Below are 20,252 nucleotides of genomic sequence, written 5' to 3' on the forward strand. Positions count from 1 at the left end.
TGATGGAGGCCACTGTGCTCAATTGGACCTTCAATGCTGCAGAAATGTTCCTGTATCCTTCCCCAGATCTGTGCCTCAATACAATCCTGTCTCAGAGGTCTACACACAATGCATTGGACTTCATGGCTTGGTTTGTGCTCTGACATGCACTGTGGGACCTGATATATAGACGGATGTGTGCCTTTCTAAATCATATCCAATCAACTGAATTTACCACAGGTGAACACCAATTAAGTTGTTGAAAAATCTGAAGGATGATCAGTGAAAACAGGATGCACCTGAGCTCAATTTTCAGTGTCATGGAAAAGGCTGTGAATACTTATGTACATGGGATTTTTTTTATTTTTCTCTTTAATAAATTTGCAAATATTTCAAACAAACTTCTTTCACTTATTGTTTGTAGAATTTTGAGATAAATAATGAATTTAATCCATTTTGGAATAAAGCTGTAACATAACAAAATGTGGAAAAAGTGAGAGGAGAGAAGCACACACAGCAGCTATGCTTGCCCCTCCCCTCTGCTGCCCATTCACGGAAACCTTTGTATTTTGTGAATGAGTTGCCATAATACAAAGGCTTCTGCGAATGGCCAGTAGGAGGGGAGAGGTGGGCATAGCAGCTCCAGCGACTCTGCTTTTGAAGGAACTGAGACCACAACGAGCGGCAACAGAGCTCCGGAAGTAATCTTCCTACAACAAAATAAACCCAGATGTGAATAATTGGGGTAAGTCTACGAGGCAGCAGGCACATCATTAGACTTAAAGGAGCAGTAAAGGAAACATTTTTTTTTTCTGAAATGACTGTTTACAGGCTAAGCTCTGGAGCAGATACTCTTACAGGGTGCAACTGCACTTTGCAAAGTGCGCAGTCTAATTGCCTTTAGTAAATTAACTCCAGAGTGTGCTTGCATTTTTTTTTTGCAAAGTACTGTACCTGAATTCCTGGAATTCTGATTTAAAGCCCAAGCTTAGTTAAAAATAACTTTCAAAAAACACAGCACAAGGGACATTACCATCAACGTGGTGTGTCTTCTGTGCTGCTGGATCCTGTTTGAGTTGAAATCTTTCTCCTCTGATCCGTCACTACCCACGCCACTGTAATGTTATGGTGTTAAAAGTGCCGAGAGACCTGTTGTATGCACTCATGTGCTGATTTTTTTCCCCTTGAATTAAACTTTAATAAAATATTAAAATGCTTTAATAATATATTTGCATGTATCTATCTAATGCATACAGTTTACTGTGTATACACTAAATAAGGTCATATACACCTGAGAATTTTATGCTTTTTACATTTTTATATACTTATCTCTTCAGACAGGTCTGTGACATCCAGTACTCCCAAGAGTCAGTACTTACAAGATGTCCTCAGTCCTCTTTTTTGAATGATGTTGGGTATTGTTCCACTCAGAAGACTGAGGACATCTAGTGGAGGAAAGGAAAAACTGTGTGGGGCAGTGCTGGAGAGGAGATGAATATTGCAACTCAATGGGCTAGATTCAGGTAGGGGGACGTAAGTTTGTGCGGGCGTAGCGTATGTTATTTACGCTACGCCGCCACAATTTAGAGAGGCAAGTGCAGTATTCACAAAGCACTTGCTCCGTAAGTTGCGGCGGCGTAGCGTAAATCTGCCGGCGTAAGCGCGCCAAATTCAAATTGTCAAGAGGTGGGTGTGTTTTATGTAAATAAAACATGACCCCACGTAAATGACGTTTCTCACGAACGGCGCAAGCGCCGGCCGTGAACGTATCCCAGTGCGCATGCTCCTAATCACGTCGCAAATAGTCAATGCTTTCGCCGTGAACGTAATTTACGCAAAGCCCTATTCGCGAATGACTTACGCAAACGTCGTAAAATTTTCAAAATTCGACGCGGGAACGACGTCCATACTTAACATTGGCTATGCCTCATATAGCAGAAGTAACGTTACGCCGGAAATCAGTCCGCAGATCTCCACTGAGCCGATGGATGACAAGCTCCTCTCTGCTCACTGACCGGTGAGGGGCTTGTCGGGCACCGCTGTGTCCTATGGATCGATCTAATGAAAACGGACAGCGTGTCCGTTTTCATCAGATCTTACCCGATCTGATCCGCATGGACGGATGGGGACGTGGCCCCCCATACGTCTGTTTTTAGCGGATCGGGTCGGATTCCGACGCTCCATAGCGATGCACCGTGACAGGCGGACCCGAACGGCCCGTCGTGTGAATGAGGCCTAAAATTCCTCCTGGAAAAAGTATAAATCTGCCTTTTTTACACAATGCAGAGGATTAACCCCTTAAGTTCCACAGTGAGTATAACAAGCATGCTGTGCTGCATATACAGACAGATTTTACTGTTGTGGGTTCAGTAACACTTTAAATATTTAAAAGTTCTAGATGGTAACTATTTAACCAAATGCCGTTATACAGCGGCAGGTCGGCTCTCCTGCGCAAATCACTGTAGCTGTACGGCGGCACACTCTCGCTGCAAACTGCAGGAGCGCGCCCGCGGGTCGGGCGGACTCGATGTCCGCCTATTACAGAGGCAGAACGAGGATCTGCCAGGGTAAACAAGCGGATTCCTGTTCTGACAGGGGACGTGACAGAGATATACCCAGTGATTGGAAACAGTGATCTCTGTCATGTCTCTGCCAGCCAATACCCCCTACAGTTAGAACCGCTGAGGGAACACGCTTAACCCCTTGATCGCCCCCTAGTGTTAACACCTTCCCTGCATTTTTAAAGCACTGATCAATGTAATAATGTCACCGGTCCCCAAAAAGTGTCGTTTAGGATCAGTTTTGTCCGCCGCAATGCTGCAGTCCCGCTAAAAATCGCAGATCACTGACATACTAGTAAAAACAATAAAAATAAATAAAAGTCCCTAAATCTATCACATAGTTTGTAGACGCGAATAACTTTTGTGCAAACCAATCAACATATGCCTTACCAAAAATATGTAGAAGAATATATATCGGCCTAAACTGATAAATGTGTTTTTTATATATATTTTTGGGGGATATGTATTATAGCAGAAAGTAATATAAATAAATATTTTAATTGTTTTTCAAAATTGTTGCTTTTTGTTTATAGCGCAAAAAATAAAAACTGCAGAGGTGATCAAATACCACCGAAAGAAAGCTCTATTTGCGGGAAGAAAAGGACGTCAATACCAGAATTGCATTACATACAGAGTGCAGAGTTCAGGGGGTTACAAAACTGTCACTTGTAAACACAGAAACCAGACTTCTGTGTTTACAAGTGATTGTGGTGAGCAGGCACCAAAGGGACTGAGCCAGAGGTGGTGGAACTGAGTTCCCCCAAGTTCCCCCTGAAAAAAAGCCCTGCTCTTACAATCTCCTGTACCATGTCTGTAGTCTTTTACCATATCTTGCATTATAACTGCAGTCTCTGACCATCTCATGTGCCATGTCTGCAGACTCTGACCATCTCCTGTATCATCTCGGCAGTCTCTTACAATCTCCTGTACCATGCATGCAGTCTCTGACTATCTCATGTACAATTCATGCAGTCTCTGACCATCTAATGTACCATCCATGCAGTCTCTGACCATCTCCTGTAACATGTCTGCAGTCTCTGACCATCTTTTGTAACATGTCTGCAGTCTCTGACCACTGCCTGTGTCATATCAGGAGTCTCTTACCACCTCTTTTACCATCTCTGCAATGTCTGACCATCTCCTGTGCCAAGTCTATAGTCTCTGACCATCTTTTGTACCATTTCTGCTGTCTCTGACCATCTCATGTACCATGTCTGCAGTCTCTGGCCACCTCCCGTGCCATGTCTGCAGTCTCTGACCACCTCCCGTGCCATGTCTGCAGTCTCTGACCACCCCCGTGCCATGTCTGCAGTCTCTGACCATCTCCTGCACCATTTTTGCAGTCTCTTACCGTACATTTTATCATATCTGCTGTCTCTGACCATTTCCTGTACCATGTCCTCAGTCTCCTATTATCTTTTGTATCATTTCTGCAGTCTCTGACCATCTCTTGCATCAGGTCTGTAGTCTCTGACCATCTCTTGTATCATGCCAATAATCTTTATTTATATATATCCTATTGTGTGTCTGCTGCTTCTGATAAGTAATATTCCCTAAATTGTATATGCAGCCCTTTGGTGATGTGAAGGGTCTCACTATATCAAGCTGGTTAACCACCACTGTCCTATTTTAAACAATAGTGTCACCTGGCTCTTACTGACATTTTCATGAAGGAGCCCCACTGACAACCACAAGGGAAATGATGGTTTATAACAAGTAGTGATCCACAATAGAAGAGTGCCAGATTGGCCTCATTGGTAATGCATACACAATGCCGTTTGGTAAATGAAGATATGAAGCTGAAGGGCACACTGGGGAGCCATGTGAGTTATCACCGTCTGCCTTACCGCCGGCGCCGTCTATGGCTGCTACTGCCCAGTCCTCCTGCGCCACCTGACTACTAAAAAGGAGTTCTAAAGCTATAAAGTCACTTCTGTAATATATTGCTGGTCTGTGAGATTTCACAGACCAGAAATTAGAGGATTAAAATACTGCTGTGATAATTAAGTTAACCACAGACATAAGACAGCTGATGGAAGGTCTAATTGAGACATAGAATACGACATAGAATAGCGGGTATAGAAGAGAAATGACCCCCCTTTAAAATAATCACATGTTGCTTTGCAGCCTGAAATGAAGACAGACACGGTTTTCGCTTTATCCAGCTGCAACTTATAACACTAACCAGGGGCGGACCGCGGACTGACAACTCATGGGGCCCCCGGGCAATAGAAGATTATGGGGCCCCCGGGCTTACAGATGGCCACCACGCCAGGAGGCAGTGCAGAGGCGGCTAAAATCTCGGGATTTTCACATCAAAAGCATGTCGGTTTCGAACATATCAAGGACAGATCTAAAAAAACATAGATTTTTTACATACTGTACTGAGCCTGGCAACCCTGATGGGGGCCCCTAGTGGCATGGGGCCCTCAGGCAGTGCCCGAGTGACTCAATGGTCAGTCCGCCCCTGACACTAACATGTCAGAAGAAAATAAAACAAATCCAAAAACAGAATTACTGTGATCAGCTGTGATCATTTCCTAGAGCAGGGGTCTCAAACTCAAATTACCTGAGGGCCACAAGACAAGTTTCCATATCCCATGGGGGGCCGCATGCAAACTTTCAAACTTCAAAAACAGTACTGGTGTCAGCGAACGCATTAACCCTGACCACTACACTGCACACTGACCACTCACCATCAGGGTACAGCACATCAGGGCACAGGGCACAGCACACATGAGTGCACAGCGCACATCAGGGTACAAAGCCCAGCACATCGGGGTAAAAAGCCCAGCACATCAGGGTACAGGGCACATGAGAGCACAGCACATAGGGGTACAGCACAACAGGCCACATCATGGTGCACGGCACATGAGGACAGGGCATATCAGGACAGGGCACATGGCACAGTGCAGGACATGGCACATCAGGGCACAGCACATCAGGACAGGGCACATGGCACATCAGGGTACAGGGCACATGAAACAGCACATCAGGGTACAAAGCCCAGCACATCAGGGTACATGGGGCACATGGCACATCAGGGTACATGGGCCACAATCACAGCACATCAGGGCACATTGGGCATATTAGGGCACATACGAGCACACCAGGGCACATGGGGCACATGAGAGCACATCAGGGCACACCAGGGAACATGGGGCACATGAGAGCACATCAGGGCACAGCACATCAGGACAGGGCACATGGCACATCAGGGTACAGGACATGGCACATCAGGGCACAGCACATCAGGACAGGGCACATGGCACATCAGGGTACAGGGCAATTGTACCCCATGTACCCTGATGTGCTGGGCTTTGTACCCTGATGTGCTGTTTCATGTGCCATGTGCCCTGATGTGCTGGGCTTTGTACCCTGATGTGCTGTTTCTGTAAGGGCTTACCTTGAGTGGAGTCCATTTTGCAGATTTGTAAGCTCACCCTTGCAGGTACACACAGCCCACGGTAATACAGGTAAGACACTACCTGGGCTGTGAGTCTGTGCACGGTGGCTAGATAGAGATTAGCCCAGGATAGTCAAGTATAGCCGTGGCCCCGGATTCCAGAGAGAGTCAGGTAAGTACTGACGGAAAGTTCAGGGTTTGCAGACAGGAACCAAAGACAAGTCCGGAGCACAAGCCGTGGGTCAAGGGATGGAGAAGGCAGGGAAAGTCCAAAAGTACAAGCTGGGGTCAGAGGGCAGGAGACGGCAGCAATCCAGGGTACGTAAGCCAAAAGGGTCAGAAGCCGGGGTCAGTCTTGTAGGCTGAAGACAACTACAGGATCACAGGAACCGTTGGCACAGACAGGACTATCAGAGAACAATGAACTGACACCTGCCTCATAGTGAGGCAGGGCTTTATACCCTGGTTGATAAGGAAACCTGCCTCAGCTGGACCAGGATAAACAGGTGCAGATTGCAGGGAGATTCAATAACAGGCAATCAGCACATAGTTCAGAACCAGGCTTTGATGGACAGCAAGCAGAATATGAACTTGAGAAGTGGCAAAGACCTGGAGCAGCAATGGAGAAGTCCTGGGTTCAATCCCACCCAGAGCCACTTGGGGCGTGACCACGCCTCGCTGTCTGTTTGGCACGGTAGCAATCGTGACAGTTTCATGTGCCCTGTGCCCTGATGTGCCATGTGCCCTGTCCTGATGTGCTGTGCCCTGATGTGCATGTCCTGTACCCTGATGTGCCATATGCCCTGTCCTGATGTGCTGTGCCCTGGTGTGCCCCATGTTCCCTGGAAGAAGATCGGTGATCGGCTTCCGTGTAAGGGATATCGGTCCCGAAGAGGAAAAGTTAAAGCCGCCTCATCTGTGCCAACCAGTACCGCCTGCCAGTGCCCACACAGTGTATATGAGAGCCCACCAGTGTATATCAGTGCCAACTATCAATGCCCACCAGTGGTGCCAATCAATGCCTCATCAGTGTCACCTAGCAGTGCTGCCTATCAGTGTCACTTACCAGTGTCCATCACTGCCACACATCAGTGCCCATCACTGCCACCTATCAGTGCCCATCACTGCCAGCTATCAGTGCCACCTATTAGTGCTATCTATTAGTGCCCTTCAGTGCCACCTATCAATGCCCTTCAGTGCTACTCATCAGTGCCACCTCTCAGTGCCCACCAGTGCCACCTCTCATTGCCCACCAGTGCTGCCTCATCAGTGCCCACCAGTGACGCCTCATCAGTGCCCACCAGTGCCGCCTTATCAGTGCCCATCAATGCAGACTATCAGTGCAGCCTCATCAGCATACATCAAAAAAGGAGAAAAAATACCTGTTTGCAAAAAAAATTACAAAACATAAAACTGCTCTGTATTTTTTTTCTAATTTTTTTTACAAAAAATAATAAATACCATCAAAAGAAAGCTCTATTTGTGGGGAAAAATTATAAATAAATTTCATTTGGGTACAGTGTAGCATGATGGCACAATTGTCATTCATAATGTGACAGTGCTGAAAGCTGAAAATTGGTCTGTGGAGGGTTTAAGTGCCCAGTAAGCAAGTGGTTAAAAAAAATCTATGGTCACAACACATGCTTTCATTTTATAAAATCAGCATTGTAATAGCAATACAAACAATAGTCATATTTGACAATCCAATATTAGCTTTCATGAAAAATCTCCTTTCATGTTGTTCTGCCTGTCTAATGGGCACCTCCTTCCACAACTTCCTGGATTCCCTGCATGCTTTGCAGATTCTCCTCTGCTGTTTACTTTCCACTTATAAGGACTATATATCCCATGGTACCTTGCTGCTTGCCAACTGTGATTGCTGTACTGACTCCACCTGCTGAAACTCCTCCTCTCAGCACCTCTGTAGTTCAGAAGGCAGACTCTGTGCAATGTATGACACGGGGCACAGTGACTCTACAAGTCATTGTGTTCAGGGAAGTAAATGTGTGGGGATCTTCACAATGTAAGTTTACAATCTTAACCACTTAAGACCCGGACCTTTAGGCAGCTAAAGGACCTGACCAGTTTTTGCGATTCGGCACTGCGTCGCTTTAACTGACAACTGCGCGGTCGTGCGACGTGGCTCCCAAACAAAATTGGCGTCCTTTTTTCCCCACAAATAGAGCTTCCTTTTGGTGGTATTTGATCACCTCTGCGGGTTTTATTTTTTGCGCTATAAACAAAAATAGAGCGACAATTTTGAAAAAAATGCAATATTTTTTACTTTTTGCTATAATAAATATCCCCCAAAAATATATATATATAAAAAAAAAATGTTTTCCTCAGTTTAGGCCGATAGGTATTCTTCTACCTATTTTTGGGAAAAAAAATCGCAATAAGATTGGTTTGCGCAAAATTTATAGCGTTTACAAAATCAGGGATAGTTTTATTGCATTTTTATTAATTTTTTTTTTCTACTAATGGCGGCGATCAGCGTTTTTTTTTGGGACTGCGACACTATGGCGGACACATCGGACAATTTTTACACATTTTTGGGACCACTGTCATTTTCACAGCAAAAAATGCATTAAAAATTGTTTACTGTGAAAATGACAATTGCAGTTTGGGAGTTAACCACAAGGGGGTGCTGAAGGGGGTTAAGTGTGACCTCATCTCTGTTTCTAACTGTAGGGGGGTGTGGCTGTAGGTGTGACGTCATTGATTGTGTTTCCCTATAAAAGGGAACACACGATCAATGACGCCGCCACAGTGAAGAACGGGGAAGCTGTGTTTACACACAGCTCTCCCCATTCTTCAGCTCCAGGGACTGATCGCGGGACTCCAGCGGCGATCGGGTCCGCGAGTCCCGCGGTCACGGAGCTTCGGACCGGGTCACGTGCACGCGCGACCCCACGGCTGGGCTTAAAGGGCAACGTACAGGTACGTTGATGTGCCCAGCCGTGCCATTCTGCCAACGCTTATCGGCGTGAAGGGGTCGTTAAGTGGTTAAAGATCATTTACATTAATAGGAGTAGACTAGAAATAATACAAATACAATGTGGAAATCAATATAAGTGTAGCACTACCCCCGAAGGAGCTGCTGGTTTGTTTTGGGTGGCATGTTAGCTCTATTCCTTCGCTGTCTAGGGTATACTGTCTAATAAATTTCTATTTTTTATACAATAAAATTATTTTATTATACACCTTGTTTTATACACTTTTCTACCTTGCTGCCTAAAAACCCCATTGGGGGATCCTTCTATGTTTCTATTATAGGGGTGAGCAGCACTCTTCCTTTCCAGTCTTTTCTATTTCCCACCCTGGATCAACTTTACATAAAAATCTTAGTACCCAGTTATATTATGTACATTTAGGAAAGTATCCAGGCCTTTCTTAACCACTTAACCCCCGGACCATATTGCTGCCCAAAGACCAGAGCACTTTTTGCGATTCGGCACTGCGTCGCTTTAACTGAGAATTGTGCGGTTGTGTGATGTGGCTCCAAACAAAATTGGCATCCTTTTTTCCCCACAAATAGAGCTTTCTTTTGGTGGTATTTGATCACCTCTGCGGTTTTTAGTTTTTGCGCTATAAACAAAAATAGAGCTACAATTTTAAAAAAAAATTAATATTTTTTACTTTTTACCATAATAAATATACCCCCAAAAAATATAAAAAAAATTTTTTTTTCCTCAGTTTAGGCCGATACGTATTCTTATACATATTTTTCGTAAAATAAAATCGCAATAAACGTTTATTGATTGGTTTGCGCAAAAGTTAGAGCGTTTACAAAATAGGGGGTAGTTTTATGGCATTTTTATTAATATTTTTTTTTTACTAGTAATGGCGGTGATCATCGTTTTTTTTCGGTACTGCGACATTATGGAGGACACTTTTGACACATTTTTGGGACCATTGGCATTTTTATAGCGATCAGTGCTATAAAAATGCATTGGATTACTATAAAAATGCCACTGGCAGGGAAGGGGTTAACACTAGGGGGCGGGGAAGGGGTTAAGTATGTTACCTGGGTGTGTTCTAACTGTAGGGGGGGTGGCCTCACTAGGGGAAATGACTGATCGCCGCCGGGCACCCGCGATTGCTCGTTACAGAGCGGGGACCGGGAGCTGTGTGTGTAAACACACAGCTCCCGGTCCTGTCAGGGGGAGAAATGCCTGACCGTCTGTTCATACAATGTAAACGTTTATTGCGATTTTTTTTTACGAAAAATATGTAGAAGAATACGTATCGGCCTAAACTGAGGAAAAAATATGTTTTTTTATATTTTTTTGGGGGATATTTATTATGGTAAAAAGTTAAAAATATTTTTTTTCAAAATTGTTGCTCTATTTTTGTTTATAGCGCAAAAACTAAAAACCGCAGAGGTGATCAAATACCACCAAAAGAAAGCTCTATTTGTGGGAAAAAAAGGATGCCAATTATGTTTGGGAGCCACGTCGCACGACCGCGCAATTGTCAGTTAAAGCGACGTAGTGCCGAATCGCAAAAAGGGGCCTGGTCCTTTACCTGCATTTTGGTCCGGGTCTTAAGTGGTTAACAGGGCGTGTAATTACAATTTTTGATGCAATACTTTGCAGCGGGCTTATTCCTGCACTCCAACTAGAGTATCTGTGAGGGGTTGCAGTGTTGTGGCACCAGTGCCTAAGGCCCAATTTTTCTGCCCCTGTGCCCAGTGTTGTGGCACCAGCACCACCACCAACAAAGGCCCAATTTTTCTGCCCCTGTTCAACAGGGGCATGTAATTACAATTCTTGGTCTAATATTTCACAGCAGGGCCCATTCCTGCGCCCACCAAGAGTAACTGTGATGGCTTACAGTGTGTGCCACCACCACCACCAACAAAGGGACAATTTTTCTACCACTGTTCAACAATGGCATGTAATTACAATTCTTGATATAATAGTTCAGACAGCAAAACAAAAGTTACAGGGGTGATAACCCTTCTCTATGTTTTCCAAAAAGCTTAAAAATAGATTTTTTGGCTTGAGCTACACTTTAAAAAAGTACCAGTTCAAAATTACAAACAGATTCTACTTAACAACAAACCTACAGTCCCTGTCTTGTTTGCACCGCCTGTATACTGCTGTTCAAAGTATATAGGGCCAAAGGGGCTGGTAATGACCTGGGGGGGGGGGGACTCATGATATTTTTCTCAATGATTTTCATCCATATTGCAGGAACCAGACATTACATTAAAGCCGCAAGCAGTTTTAAATGACTTTTTTCTTGTAGTAATGTCATTTTGTGCAGGGACAGTTCTAAACACGGGAAACACGTGCCACTTCACAGGCATACTATAGACACCCAGCAGGTACGATATTTAAAATAATTTTTTTAAATTTTTTTTCACTTTAAGCTCATCCCTAGTGGAGGATGATGATGGTGACTGTTGGTTATGGGTATATGTAATGCTGGTAAGGAGTGAGATGATGATGGTGGGAAACGCTGGTGGTGAAGGGTAATGATGTTGGTGGCTGGTGATGCCAGTTGTTAAGGTTGATGCTGATGGTGACAGGTGGCAATGGCAGTGAAAGATGACAGCAATGGTGTTGGTAAAACTAGCAAGTGATGATGGTGATGGCAATTTTTCTTTGGCAGGTCTCCCAAAGAAAGGGGTCTGCCTTGCTTTGGCCTGGTGGACCACAGGTACCCCAGGCCCTGTCATGGGGGAGGACCATGTGTACACCCCTGTGCGCTTTTTTTTGCACCCTGTTAGTTTTCTGTGTCTGCACTGCAGAGCTTAAGGTGCTCTCAGTGCTGGGGGTGTAGGGTGATGACCATGTGGTGGATGGTGACACTGGTAGAGTGTGGTGGTCCCTCATTGGTGAGGTCAGTGCTAGGGGTGGAAGATGATATAGTGGTTGCTCATTGGCAAGGTGCTGTCAGTTCTTGGGTTGGTGGGTGATGGTAGTACAGGTGAATTGTAGTAGTCGCTCATTGGTGAGGTGCTGTCAGTTAGTGGGGTGGAGGATGATGATTAAACTGGTGGTCACTCAGTGGAAAGGTGCTTTCAGCCTGGAGCTGGAGGGTAATGGTGATACTGGTGGGTGATGGTGACCAGGGCCGCCATCAGGGGGGTACAGGCAGTACACCTGTAAGGGGCCCGGAAGTCCCCAGGGGCCCGGATGGCAACCCCCTTTTTTTTTGTAAGGGGTCCGGAGGTCCCCAGGGCCCCAGATGGCAACCCTCCTTTTTTTATTTATTTTTTATAAAAAATATATATTTTTTTTAATATTTTTAAAAAAAATTTATTAAAGGGCCCAGAGGTCCCCAGGGCCCCGGATGGCAACCCCCCTTTTTTATAAAGAAAAAAATACATTTTCTTTATATATATTTTTTTTTATTTTTATTTCTTTTTTTTTATATATGTATTTTTTTTTTTATTAAAGGGCCCAGATGTCCCCAGGGCCCCGGATGGCAACCCCCCTTTTTTTAATTTATTTTTTATAAATTTAATTTTTTTAATATATATTTATTTATTTATTTTTTATTAAAGGGCCCAGAGGTTTATTTTTTTATTTTTATTAAAGGGCCCAGAGGTCCCCAGGGTCCCGGATGGCAACCCCCCTTTTTTTGTAATTTATTTTTATAATATATATATATATATATATATATATATATATATATATATATATATATAATTTATTATTAAAGGGCCCAGATGTCCCATAATTCCTGATGGCGGCCCTGATGGTGACACTGGTAGTGCCTCATTGGTGAGGTCAGTGCTAGGGGTGGAAGGTGATGTAGTGGTTGGGTTGCTCATTGCCAAGGTGTTGTCAGTTCTTGGGGTGGTGGGTGATGGTAATACTGGTGGATTGTAGTAGTCGCTCATTGGTGAAGTGCTGTCAGTTCTGGGGTTGGAGGATGATGATGGCGGGTGGTGGTGATACTGGTAATCGCTCATTGGAGATTTATTTCCAGCGCTGGGGGTGGAGGGTAATGGTGATGATAGTGATACTGGGGGCTGCTCATTGGTAAGGTACTTTTTGCGGAGGGTGATGATGATGGTGCTGGTGATATGGTGGTTGCTAATTGGTGAAGTGCTCAGTGGAGTATGTGTGATGATGGTAATGCTGGTGGGTGACAGTGATACTGGTGGTGGCTCATTGGTGAGGTGCTCAGTGGAGTATGTGTGATGATGGTAATACGGGTGGGTAACAGTGATACTAGTGGTTGCTCATTGGTGAGGTGCTCATTGTTCTAGGGGTGGTGGGGGGATACTGGTGGTTCCTCAATGGTGGCGGGTGGAGGTGATACTGGTGGTTGCTCATTGGTGGGGGTGGAAGTGATGATGGTGATAATGGTGGGTGATGGGGGATACTGGTGGTCGTTTATTGGTGGGGGTGGAGGTGATACTGGTGGGTGATGGGTATACTGGTGGTCGCCCATTGGTGGGGTTGGAGGTGATACTGGTGGGTGATGGTGTTATTGGTGGTCGCCCATTGGTGGGGTTGGAGGTGATACTGGTGGTCGCCCATTGGTGGGGTTGGAGGTGATACTGGTGGGTGATGGTGATACTGGTGGTCGCCCATTGGTGGGGTTGGAGGTGATACTGGTGGGTGATGATGGTGACACTGGTGGTCGCCCATTGGTGGGGTTGGAGGTGATACTGGTGGTCGCCCATTGGTGGGGTTGGAGGTGATACTGGTGGGTGATGGTGATACTGGTGGTCGCCCATTGGTGGGGTTGGAGGTGATACTGGTGGGTGATGGTGTTATTGGTGGTCGCCCATTGGTGGGGTTGGAGGTGATACTGGTGGTCGCCCATTGGTGGGGTTGGAGGTGATACTGGTGGGTGATGGTGATACTGGTGGTCGCCCATTGGTGGGGTTGGAGGTGATACTGGTGGGTGATGATGGTGACACTGGTGGTCGCCCATTGGTGGGGTTGGAGGTGTAGCTGGGGATCAGGATCGCTCCAGAGGAGGCGGCTCAGGCAGGAGGAGACACCGGGTAGCAGTGAGGGGGAGGCGGTACAGAGATCACAGTGATCCGGAGATCGGAGAGGAGCCGCAGGATGAACACATCGCAGGCGAAGGATTACCTGTCGGAGCGGCACATCCCCCGGCTGTTCGAGGTGTGTGTGCCCGCTGTGTGGGTGATGTGATCGGTGTGCCCGCTGTCCGGGTGATGTGATCGGTGTGCCCGCAGTGTGTCCGGGTGATGGATCACATGTGTGCTCGGTGTTGTGCAGTCCGATGTTTTGCTGCAGATGTATGCGGCGGAGATCCCTCTGTGATGTGTTGTGCTGTATACACGATGACAATGTATGGCTGGGAGTCGTTGTGTCCCCTCCTTATCTGGGGGTTCAGTGATCTCCATTGGGGTGTTTATTACTTGTATTTACTGCATCAGATCTGATTAGTAAAGTTAATGACTATAGGAGACATTGTACATAGGAGACATTGCCATCCCTTGCTTCATAAATCTGGTAATCCTTTACTGTGATTAATACAGGCTCTTCCATGCATGAGTTGCTTCTGAAAATGCTAGTTTACTGGCTGCTTCTGGCTTTCCAGTCACTGCACCACTACAAGTGTGCAGCAAGTGAAGTCAGAACTACGCTGCATACTTTGGGGATCAAAATGAATACAACTCAATTGGATCAATCAAGATTTACTGGGGCAGAAACACCTCAAGGGTTAAGGTAGACCACCCCGTCCCAACCACGTTTACATGGGACCCTGGTGAGGCTGCACGTAATGGGCGCTGGTGAGGCTGCACGTAATGGGCGCTGGTGAGGCTGCATTTGATGGGTGCTGGTGAGGCTGCACGTGATGGGCGCTGGTGAGGCTGCATTTGATGGGTGCTGGTGAGGCTGCACGTGATGGGCGCTGGTGAGGCTGCATTTGATGGGTGCTGGTGAGGCTGCACGTGATGGGCGCTGGTGAGGCTGCATTTGATGGGTGCTGGTGAGGCTGCACGTGATGGGCGCTGGTGAGGCTGCATTTGATGGGTGCTGGTGAGGCTGCACGTGATGGGCGCTGGTGAGGCTGCATTTGATGGGTGCTGGTGAGGCTGCACGTGATGGGCGCTGGTGAGGCTGCATTTGATGGGTGCTGGTGAGGCTGCACGTGATGGGCGCTGGTGAGGCTGCATTTGATGGGTGCTGGTGAGGCTGCACGTGATGGGCGCTGGTGAGGCTGCATTTGATGGGTGCTGGTGAGGCTGCACGTGATGGGCGCTGGTGAGGCTGCATTGATGGGCGCTGGTGAGGCTGCATTTGATGGGCGCTGGTGAGGCTGCATTGATGGGCGCTGGTGAGGCTGCATTGATGGGCGCTGGTGAGGCTGCACGTGATGGGCGCTGGTGAGGCTGCATTTGATGGGTGCTGGTGAGGCTGCATGTGATGGGCGCTGGTGAGGCTACATTTGATGGATGCGGGTGAGGCTGCATTTGATGGGTGCTTCATTTAAAAGGTGGGTTATACTTGGGCAGGGCAAAGGGGTGGAGTCAGGGGTGGAACCAAGGGGGCGGCAAAATCAGGTTTTCGCCTAGGGTGTCACAAATCCTTGCACCAGCCCTGTAAACAGCCAAGAGCGGGGCGCCCTGTCCTCATTGGAGGAAGGGTGAGCAACCACACCAATGTCCTGTGTCCCCCAAGGAAATAATAACTTGCTTCTTATGACAGGTTCACTTTACAGCTGAACTCCAGGTACAGTACAGTTCTGTATTCATTTACCAGACAAGTGTGCCATAAACTTGTAATGCAGCGAGTTCAGGTACTTGGCATTACTTAGTATTACCCTCCATTAACCACTAGAAGAAGGCTAGGCAGGGAGCCAATCAGGCGCTGTTTACAATGAAAGTCCCCGCTGCTTCAATGGTTCTCCAATGTGACAAATAAACAACCCCCCGATCCTGTCTGCATTTTTAGTGTGGGTAAAAAAGACTCAGCTATACAGTAAAATGTCTGTGTTGACTTCAGGAGCCAATCAGATCCCTTCATTGATTTTCCACTGTGCAGGGGGAAATTGACATCTGGGTAGTGATGGGTTGCAGCATCATGACAGATACATTCCCTTTCTTCCTGTTCCCAAAGTGAATGTGCAGCCCAATAGTTGGAATAGTTGGGACCCCTGTCTGGAAGTGTCTCATCAGGGAGATCTGTTTCCACTTCCTGTCCCAGAGGCACAGCAGGAAGTTAGAGAAAAGCCTCGTACACACGACCGGTTTTCCCGGCAGGAAAACTGCCAGGAGAGCATTTGGCCTGGGAATCCCGGCCCTGTGTATGCTCCCTAGCAGTTTTCCCGTCAGGAAAACACACGGGAAAATAGAGAACCTGCTCTCTATTTTCCCGACGGGTTTCCCGGTGTTTCCTGCCGAGAAAACCGGTCGTCTGTATGGGTGAAAAACCGCGTATGCTCGATAACACTTCGCCGCATGCGCGGTAGCATACAAGGTTAGTGCGGGGTGTAGTAAGATGGTGGCGACGGCATCGAATGTGACGGGACACCGGCTCGTTGTAGTCGATGACATCATCGCGTTCTTGCCATTCAAAAGAACGGCGGGATTTTGTGTTGCCGTGTGTATACGCGGCTTTTCAGGGCAAGCCTGCCAGGAATCCCGTCGGGAATACCGACGTTCTTTTTCCCGACGGGATTCCCGATCGTGTGTACGGGGCTAAACAGTTGTCAACAGTTATCGTTTTCACTTTGGAAGAGTTCCCCTCTATACCTGTTATGCCGCGTACACACGATCGGAATTTCCGACAAGAAAACCGTGGATTTTTTTTTTTCCCGACGGAATGTTGGCTGAAACTTGTGTTGCATACACACAGGGCCAGATCCTCAAATATCTGCCTATCTTTAGGCAGGTGTAGCGTATCTAAGATACACTACGCCGCCGTAACTTACTTTTTTTTTTGGAATCCTCAAAGAATTTGCGCCGTAAGTTACGTCGGCGTAGTGTATCTTTGGCGGCGTAAGGGCGCGGAATTCAAATGGATGTGATGGGGGCGTTTTTTATGTAAATACGGCGTGACCCGACATAAACTAAGTTTTTTTTGAACGGCGCATGCGCCGTACGCGGGGGTATCCCAGTGCGCATGCTCGAAATTAACCCGCAACAAGCCAATGTTTACGACGGTGAGGTCATTCTACGCAAATCCCTATTCGCGAACGACTTACGCAAACGACGTAAAAAATTCAAAAGGACGGCCATACTTAACATTGAGTACGCCTCATAATAGCAGGGGTAACTATACGCCGGAAAAAGCCGAACGCTAACGACGTAAAAAAATGCGCTGGCCGGACGTACGTTCGTGGATCGCCGTAACTAGCTAATTTGCATACTCGACGCGGAATTCGACGGAAACGCCACCTAGCGGCCGCCGAAAAAATTCACCTAAGATCCGACGGCGTACTAAGACGTATCTTGTTTTGTGGATACAAAACAAAGATACGACGCGGGAACTTTAAAATTACGCCGGCGTATCAATAGATACGCCGGCGTAATTCTTTTGTGGATCTGCCCCACAGTCACACAAAACTCCGCAAGAACGCAGTGATGTACAACCCTACGACGAGCCGAGAAAAATGAAGTTCAGTGATTCTGAGCATGCGTCAAATTGATTCCGAGCATGCGTAGGATTTTTGTGCGTCGGAATTGTTGATAAATTAAACCTGACGTTTGATAAAGTGAACAGTGATTTTTATCTCCCTGAGTCATTGCTGATTAATGGCCGTGGGTCTAGCGTACAAGAGCGATCGGAGGAGTGGAACACCGCCTCACACATTTCTCAGCCTGTGGGACACGTGAAACGTAGCGGCTGAGAAGACAGATCAGCACACACATGATGAGACACATTTGTTTTTGTGCTGGTTGATCACAGCATCTCGTGGAAGGCTCGCTGTCACAGAACACAGATTGGCGTCACATCCTCCTCCTCCTCGTTTATTGCGTTGTGTAAGACTCACATATTTTTGTAGTTCGAAAAAAAAATAGGCTGATGCAAGGCTGCTGTTAGAAATCACGGGGCCCCATACAGCCTACCAGACAGTCCCCCCCTTGCTGGCCGAAAGGGGACTGAGGACACAGATTTACCAGTCCCTTTCTTTACAGTCTCAGCTACACAGATGAATGAATAGGAAGTGCTCTGAGGCTTCCTGCTCATTCACTAACCGAAGCATAATAAACACGGTTTACTATGATTCAGTGGTGAATGAACACAGGAGTGATTGGTACTGATTGCTCATTCAGGAAAGGAAGGGGCCGGTAAATTACATTTACCGGCCCCTTCCCCTGCTCTCCATACTGAAACATCTCCCTATGTGCCGATAGCAGCTGCAGGCAGGAGAGATGAGGAGGGAAGCGCTGTGGGGGGGAAGGGGCACACAGGGGATCTGAACAGAAAATGGAAGGGGCACATGTGCCAGGACCAATCCCAGTGCAGCCGGAGGGAGAAAGAGGAGGAGAAGCTAGCAGCACTGCAGGGGGAAGCAAAAGAGGACCAGTGTCTGCAATAAGACAGTACAGCTCAGCAGGTGCCCGGGCCCCCCCCCCCTTTTTTGAACTGATGGGGCCCGGCCCAGTACAGGAGGGCTGGCTGTACTGCCTTATCAGCGGCTCTGATCATGATCATTTCCATAGGCGTGCGCACAGGGTGTGCCCAGGCACACCCTAATCACCATGTGCAGCATAGATTCCCCTTACTGCCCTAGTAACCCTTCCACCCACACTGCTGCTGGCTTCCCTTCTCTCCCGGTGGCTGATGCTGTGGGGATGTTTTAGGCTAAACGGGGGAAGTGGCCGGTAAATATGTAATTTACTGAGCCCTTCCCTTTTCTGAATGAACACAGCGAGCGATCATTTGTGTATGTTTGAGCTTTGGGGGTGCACACCCTAATGCAATAGGCTGCGCACGCCTATGATCATTTCTACTGTCATTGATCTTAAGCTGGCCATAGATGGATCGGATCTCAGCTGGTTCAGCAGGGACCAGCCCAGTCTCGATCCATCTATTGGCAAGCTGGTTGTACCCAAATTGATTCACCGACCGACTTGGGTACAACCAGCTTGTTGGATTTTATACATGCGATTACTGCCAGCGGCATATAGCCACTAGCGGTGATCATCGTGTTCTGCCGGCTGGGAAGACTTTCTGCCAGCAGAACACAATAGCGCTTGCAGGAGAGAATCGCCCACCAACACTGTGTTGGTGGGTGATTGGATTGGAGCCATTGTTTTTCCTCGTACCCGTGGTGGAAGGAAAGAAAATTCGAGATTTTCCTAGCTTGTGACGGAAAATATTGATTATATGAAGACAGGAGGCGAGTATCTTATGCATTATCTTTCTTTAATAATGCCCATAGCAGAAATACAGTAAACATTTATTGTAGCTTAAAAGAAAAAATTCAAAGAACTACCCTTCCCAGCAGTCCCTGGGCCAGCGTAGCCCCTCCCAGACCGTAATCTATATAAGGGACTGTCTGAGGTAACCTATTCCTCTTTCTTCATGCGAATTAGTGTAAACAGGAACCGAAAGTCCAATTTGACATCTCCGCGGCTGCCGGGAACCTTCCGACCGGAACACAACATCTGATTCTGGAGGAAACGAAAGGACAAGGCCAACACGGACCAACTTCATCCGGACCAACTTCATCCCAACGGTGACTATAGGAAAACCAAAACCACTGACCGGTCAGTCGTCTTCAGGAACATGGACCAACGGATTTAGTCAACGGCATCCCGACTCCGGATCTGGAACGTAGTAGGAGCCTCCATCTGCGGTGAACTAAACCCATGGATCGAAACGGAACAGCAATCCCGACGGGGTTAGTGAAAACGAACTGCCGGGGCGTACCAGCCTCCGACTTGCAGGGTGTGTGGTTCAACAGTCTAGAACGAAAGAGAGACAACCTCGTGACAGGGTTGGGTCGGGAGGGAAGATACTCGCCTCCTGTCTTCATATAATCAATATTTTCCATCACAAGCTAGGAAAATCTCGAATTATACCTCAGACAGGAGGCTCATATCTTATGCAAGTTCAAAGCTATAACAATGCATATATAGATGATAACAAATGAAACAACTACAAAATTGATATAGATATGTGTTCCTCCGATCCAAGCAGAATTGGCGGAAAGCAATCGAGGTTACCAGTCCGCCGCTAGCCGTAAATCCTATAGGGAGCCGCCCGGGGTGATGACCTAGGAGCCACCGCTCCTCTGGAGGGGTGGGCGCCCAACGGGGTTACGTAAGACCCTGCCATTTCCATGATTGATCGTACCCCTCTGGCTAGCGTAGCTGAGGAAACCGGAAACTGAGGTTTAGCGTAGGAATG

General features: G+C 47.0%; 1 protein-coding gene across 2 annotated transcripts in view; it reads left to right on the plus strand.

Annotated features, from left to right (window-relative positions):
- The first annotated feature begins 13,854 nt into the window (after positions 1-13,854).
- AK1 (adenylate kinase 1) overlaps positions 13,855-20,252 on the plus strand; it is a 169,510-nt gene continuing 163,112 nt past the window's right edge. Inside the window, exon 1 of one of the 2 annotated variants that reach the window (XM_040324751.1) lies at positions 13,855-14,045. Coding sequence is in view for 1 of the 2 variants with exons in the window: in XM_040324750.1 (XP_040180684.1) it covers positions 13,986-14,045 (60 nt within the window). In the remaining variant the exon portion in view is untranslated. The remainder of the gene's footprint in view (positions 14,046-20,252) is intronic. The other variant, XM_040324750.1, reaches the window with a different exon arrangement.

Source organism: Rana temporaria, chromosome 9, assembly GCF_905171775.1.
Source record: "Rana temporaria chromosome 9, aRanTem1.1, whole genome shotgun sequence".
Lineage (NCBI taxonomy): Eukaryota > Metazoa > Chordata > Amphibia > Anura > Ranidae > Rana > Rana temporaria.